Genomic DNA, 6,773 nt, shown 5'->3' on the forward strand with positions numbered 1-6,773 from the left:
TGTGTGTGTGTGTGTGTGTGTGTGTGTGTGTGTGTGTGTGTGTGTGTGTGTGTGTGTGTGTGTGTGTGTGTGTGTGTGTGTGTGTGTGTGTGTGTGTGTGTGTGTGTGTGTGACATTAATCATTTAACAGCAGTTCTCCCAGGCTATGGTCTGCACAAATACTAATAATACATACAGTACCAGTCAAAAGTGTTGTATGTATCCAACAATATTGATTGTGTGGGGTAAGTGGGTTAGAATTGTGTAATTCATGCCAAAACTTGGAAATGCTGAAAAGTGTGATATTGTAGGTTAGTAATTCATTTTCAACCACATTTGTTCCAAGTTTAGTTCCTTTTAATTTCAAGCTTTTGTAGGTAGTATAAAGCCATGCCTACTAAAGTTAATGATTACCTACTCACTTTATACTGAGTTGAGTGTGTGTGTCATTCATTATTTAACAGAAGTGCTCCCAGACTATGGTCTGCACAAATACTAATAATACATTCTTTAGATAAATAATTTTGTTATGGGTCCTCTTAGGCCATCATTATCACATATATGCTTCTTCAGAAACCTCTTTCTCATCCTAATGTCTGCTTTAATCTCACTTCTCCTCTGGAACACTCTGAGACGCCCAACCTGTTCTGAGAGAAGCCCACTCCCAGCACCTGACCTCCTGCCACAAGACTACGCAGACGACCTGCCTGCCTGCTCAGCCATCATCAGAGGAGACCTGAAGGGCATCGACAAGGAGCAGCTCAGAAGACTTCTGAAAACAAAGAATAAGCCCAAGCTTCTGTCTGAGGCGTTCTACCACGACGTGACCCGAAACTGTAAAACGTACGTTACAGGCAGAGGGTTCATCATGATGCCCCTGAGTGTGGAGGAGAGAGACTTCCCCATCGCCTACTCCATGGTGGTCCATGAGAAGATTGAGATGTTTGAGCGACTCCTGCGTGCCGTGTACACACCTCAGAATGTATATTGCGTGCATGTGGACCAGAAATCCTCAGAAGAATTCAGGACTGCAGTAAAGGCTATTGTGACTTGTTTTACCAATGTGTTTGTGGCAAGTAAGACAGAGAGTGTGGTTTACGCATCGTGGTCTCGAGTGCAGGCAGATCTAAACTGTATGAAGGACCTGTTGAAGTCACCTGTCCAGTGGAAGTACCTGCTCAATACCTGTGGAACAGATTTCCCCATTAAAACCAACGCAGAAATGGTTCAGTCACTCAAACTGCTCAACGGGAGGAACAGCATGGAGTCTGAGACCACTGTTGACTATAAGAAACACCGGTGGCAGTATCAGCACAATATAACCAATAACATAGTAGTCAGAACAGACGTTACGAAGAGCCCTCCTCCAATCAGCACCCCCATGTTTTCCGGAAATGCCTATTTCGTGGTCTCCAGGGACTTTGTCCATCACGTGTTTGACAGCCAGGAGGTTCGGGCCCTGCTGGAGTGGGAGAGGGACACCTACAGTCCTGATGAGCACCTGTGGGCCACTCTGCAGCGCATGCCCTCAGTGCCAGGGTCTAACCCTCCTCATGTCAAGTACCATGAATCAGACATGAACGCCATCGCTCGCATGGTAAAGTGGAGTTACCTGGAAGGAGATGTGAGGAAAGGAGCCCCATATCCACCCTGCTCCGGTGCCTCCAGGAGAGCTGTGTGTGTCTACGGGGCTGGAGATCTACGGTGGCTCCTACAACACCACCACCTCATCGCTAACAAGTTTGACCCAGAGGTGGATGATGTAGCAGTTAGATGTCTGGAGTCCTACCTTCGTTTCAAAGCAACATATGGTTCATCTGGAAGTATCTGGAAAAAGCTACGAAATGAGAAAGGTTTGCACATACCGTAATGTACTTTTTTATTTTATTTGTGTTTTGGTATAATTTTTAAGTGTGGTTGTTTTACCTATGGAATTGAACGCACTGATTGGAAGAGGCTATGGATAAGAGCACCTGCTAAGTTATACCAAAAATGTGCATTTTCATGTTGCATTTAGAATACACTCTCTAAACAACAGTTCTATATTTACACAGTCTATATAATGTCAATATAGGTTGTAAAAAAAAAAATCATAATTGGGGTGTTCAAATATGTTGGGAATTTTGGCACAGGAGAGTCTGAAAATAATGAAATACCCTAACCCTGTTCAATGTCAGCAGCAATTTCCGGTGTGAAATTAGACAGTCAGAGGATTTTCTTCTGAATAACTGGTCAGGGTATACCACGTTCCATTCAACTTCAGCCAACTTTGATGTAAAGGCTTGATAACACCTGTACTGACTACTTCTATACGTCATGCCCATTGTTGCTTGTCGATTGTTCACTAGAAAAGGCAATCACTTGGTTGCGGTCACTGAAAAGCTTGGATAGCTGTGGATTAGTGAGGAATGTGGGCAGAGGTCAGGTCAGATGAAGGGAGAAGGAACTGTTTCATTACACACTTCATCTGCCGAGCAGCAAAGATGTTGTGTTTAGAGGTGCAACGAGGAGACTCTGACTAAAGGAGGGTATAAATAATGGTGCTGGTGGGAACATGTGTTTGTCTTTTCAGCTGTTTGACCCAGTGGGTAAATAAACTTGGTTTGAGCTTTGACTAGTTTTTCACTCTGTTTGTCAGACCCTAACACCTTGTTACAATAGCCTAAATATATAATATGAAACAGTCTTGGAAGTGCAAGCCAACATAATTCATTATTTTATGAACTTGTTTAACTGCATTGATATGGCTAAAAATACAGTGCTTTCGGAAAGTATTCCGAATAAATTGGATTTATTCAGACCCCTTGACTTTTCCCACATTTTGTTACAGCCTTGTTCTAAAATTGATTCACATGTTCTTTTCCTTATCAATCTACACACAATACCCCATAATGACAAAGCAAAAACAGGATTTTATAAATGTTAGCACATTTATAAAAAATAAAAACGTAAATATCACATTTACATAAGTATTCAAACCCTTTCCTCAGTACTTTGTTGAAGCACCTTTGGCAGCAATTACAGCCTTGAGTCTTCTTGGGTATGACGCTACAAGCTTGGCACACCTGTATTTGGGCAGATTATCCCAGTGTTCTCTGCAGATCCTCTCAAACTCTGTCAGGTTGGATGGGGAGCGTTGTTGCACAGCTATTTTCAGGTCTCTCCCGAGATGTTCGATCGGGTTCAAGTCTGGGCTCTGGCTGGGCCACTCAAGGACATTCAGAGACTTGTCCCGAAGCCACCCCTGCGTTGTCTTGAATGTGTGCTTACCACCATGCTTCACAGGTAGGGATGGTGCCAGGTTTCCTCCAGATGTGACGCTTGGCATTCAGGCCAAAGAGTTCAATCTTAGTTTCATCAGACCAGAGAATCTTGTTTCTCATGGTCTGAGAGACTTTAGGTGCGTTTTGGCAAACTTCAAGCGGGCTGTCATTTGCCTTTTACTGAGGAATTGCTTCCATCTGGCCACTCAATCATAAATGCTTGATTGATGGAGTGCTGCAGAGATGGTTGTCCTTCTGGAAGGTTCTCCTATCTCCACAGAGGAACTGATTGCTCAGTTTGGCAAGGTGGCCAGCTCTAGGAAGAGTCTTGGTCGTTCCAAACTTCTTCCATTTAAGAATGATGGCGCCCACTGTGTTCTTTGGGATCTTCAATGCTGCAGAAATGTTTGGGTACCTTCCCCAGATCTGTGCCTCTACACGATCCTGTCTCGGAGCTCTACTACCAATTATTTTGACCTCATGGCTTGGTTTTTGCCCTGTCAACTGTGGGACCTTATATAGACATGTGTGTGCTTTTCCAAATCATGTCCAATCAATTGAATTTACCACAGTTGGACTCCAATCAAGTTGTAGAAATAGCTCAAGGATTATCAATGGAAACAGGATGCACCTGAGCTCAATTTTGAGTCTCATAGCAAAGAGTCTGAGTACTTATGTAAATAAGGTATTTCTGTTTTTTTGCTTTGTCATTATGGGGTATTGTGTGTAGATTGCTGAGTGAAACGTGTGTAGATTGCTGTAACGTAACAAAATTGATGCATGTTGTGTTTATATTTATGTTCAGTATAGTTAGTAAAAATGTCAAAAATATAATTCCACTTTGAAATTATGGAGTATTGTGTGTGGGCTAGTGACTGAAAATCTCAATTTAATCTATTTCAAATTTGGGCTGTAACACAACAAAATGTGGAAAATGTCAAAGGGTGTGAGTACTTTCTGAAGGCAGTGAAACTGTCAAGGGAAGCCGCGTTGTTGCCTTTCTAACGAGGCAATCGAAGCAACAAGGAAAACTGGAATGGGATTTTCAGTTTACTTCATGACAGGTTTAACTATTAAACTAAATGGAAGTGGTTCTGGATAAGAGTGTCTGCTATATCATTAGACAGTATATATGACGTCAATGGAAGTTGTAAAAAAAACTCATATGACGGCTGTTCAAAGAAAACTTTTGCCCCCTCAATTTTGCCTTTCATGTCTCTCAAAAGTTGGCTGCATTGTTTGTCACTTCCGAACCAAATAAACTGTTCACCTCAAGCAAATAAATGACAATATTGCTTGGCTAAGTTGCCTTACTCTTTATCTCTCCTTTTCATTTGAAGAGAATGCCACCTGCTGATTGAAGTATGATATCAAATAGTCCTTAACTGCCCATTTGAATTGATAAGGAACATTTCATGATCTCTTTTTCATGTTAGCCATATAACCCACTTTAGCAGACATTGTTGAACAAAGTGCTCATTCTACTAGCAGCAAGTGGCGGTAGAGCTGCAAGCATTGCATTTGCCTCTGACATTAAGGGTGATGCACGTGAATTATCTCTGGATGGAATGGCTAATGACATCTTCGAACGTAAACTTGCCCAACAGTTTTGATATCCGTTCATCATGATCCATTAAACCTCATAGGACAGCAAACTGCTTAATATTCATATAGAAAGTCCTGTGGGCCACTCTGCAGAGCAGGCCCTCAGTCCCAGGGTCTTACCCTCTCCACATCAAGTACCATGAATCAGACATGAAGCCATTGCTCGCATGGTGAACTTACCTGGAAGGAGATGTGAGGAAATGAACCCATATACACTCTGCTCTGGTGCCTCCAGGAGAGCTGTGTGTCTCTACTGGGCTGGAGATCTCTGGCGGCTCCTACAACATCACCATCTCATTGCTAACATGTTTGACCCAGAGGTGGATGATGTAGTCATTTGATGTCTGGAGTCATACCTTCCTTTCGATGCAACATATGGTTAAGATGGGAGTGTCTGCTTAGCTATACCAAAAACATATTGTCATAAACCTGGGGCACATAGAATGCACTGTCTTCACGACAGTTAATTCACTAGGCCTATGCAGTCTAAATAACATCAATGGAGGTTGTATAAAAACTCATAATAGGGGTGTTCAAATAAATCAATAAAGACTTGTTTAAAACGTAATTTTACCCTCAAATGTGCCTTTCATGTAAAGTTGGTTTCACTAATCAATAACACTTGCTATCTGAGCGTCATGTCTGTCATTACAAAAAAAATTACCAGTATGTAAAATTGTATAAATGAGAAAACATGTTCAAAGAACAACAGCTGTCAATTCTCATTCCTCCACAACACACCTGTTTTTAAACATGCACCTCTACTGAGAACAGCGGAGTCCCTGCATAACCTTCCGAAAACATTTCAAACCCGACTTCTTTGAAGAGTAGGCCTATCTTATATAACTTTCACCGCGCACCCGATGCCATACCACCACAGGGTGACTCACAACACTGTGGTTAGAATGGGCGTTATGAAGAGCCCTCATCCAATCATCTTTAAGAAGACAATAGATGGTTGTTCCCAAATATATTTAGATGAATACTAATATATGGTTCTGGTTGTTCCTAAATCCTGGTGAAAGATCACTTGAGTTTGTTTTGGCTTGCTATGCTATGGCTCAACATCCACCATCATTTCCATCTGTAACATAGACTATTGTTTGTCTTTCTCTATCAACATGCTATGGTTGAGTTTTTGTATTTATTTGCTTCTGTTCATGGAAGGTTAAGTTCCAGAAAGTAGATGAAGAAGAAATTAATATTTCTAATTTATTTAAATGCTATTACAGTGTTACTAATTTGTCACCAGGAAACAAACCAGTTGCCTTAATTTTACACTTATTTTTCATATCAGTAGACTGCCATCTTCTGACGTGCGCCGTAAATGCAATGGTCAAAGAGGTCAATAATGACCATTTGAATTGATGAGGAACATTTCATCATCTCTTTTCTGTTATATTTAGTTTGTTTTTGAAAGCCATTTGTATTGTTACACAGTCACTAAACTCAGTGGTAATATTGTACCACCACCCTATTTTATTCCTTTACAGGCCTGGCCAGTTTGATGTGAAGTTCTCCTTTCTCTCATGACAAATGCTTAAATGTAACTCACATATAAATTGTGGAATCAAAGTACATAACTGACAGATGTTATACTAATTAACCCCCCCCCCCCCCCCCAAAAAAAAAAAAAAGAAGTATATGATGATGTAATGTGTTTAAGTTTGTGTCTGCAGAGCCATTTACTTTATGTTCATATTCTTATATTTCATTATTTCTTACTGTTGCATTGTTGTGAAGGAACCTGCAAGTAAGCATTTCGTTGGACAGAGTATATGATGTGTATCCTGTACATACGACGAATAAAACTAAACTTGTGTGTTCCACTTCAAAATTCCCTCATTGCCGCTCTATGAGGAAAACAAATTGAATTCAAACTGGAATTTCTGTTTACTTCCTCAATTGACAGAATTTAAATGTTTT

At 41.0% G+C, this 6,773-nt stretch overlaps 1 protein-coding gene across 1 annotated transcript; it reads left to right on the top strand.

Annotated features, from left to right (window-relative positions):
- The first annotated feature begins 433 nt into the window (after positions 1-433).
- On the top strand, positions 434-5,550 carry LOC110493788 (beta-1,3-galactosyl-O-glycosyl-glycoprotein beta-1,6-N-acetylglucosaminyltransferase 3-like). The gene has a single exon (XM_021568271.3). The coding sequence runs from the start codon at positions 509-511 to the stop codon at positions 1,847-1,849; it is 1,341 nt and encodes a 446-aa protein (XP_021423946.2). The 5' UTR covers positions 434-508; the 3' UTR covers positions 1,850-5,550.
- Positions 5,551-6,773: the final 1,223 nt, after the last annotated feature.

The sequence above is a fragment of the Oncorhynchus mykiss genome, chromosome 17 (genome assembly GCF_057628025.1).
Source record: "Oncorhynchus mykiss isolate SJ-2025 chromosome 17, ASM5762802v1, whole genome shotgun sequence".
Taxonomy (NCBI): domain Eukaryota; kingdom Metazoa; phylum Chordata; class Actinopteri; order Salmoniformes; family Salmonidae; genus Oncorhynchus; species Oncorhynchus mykiss.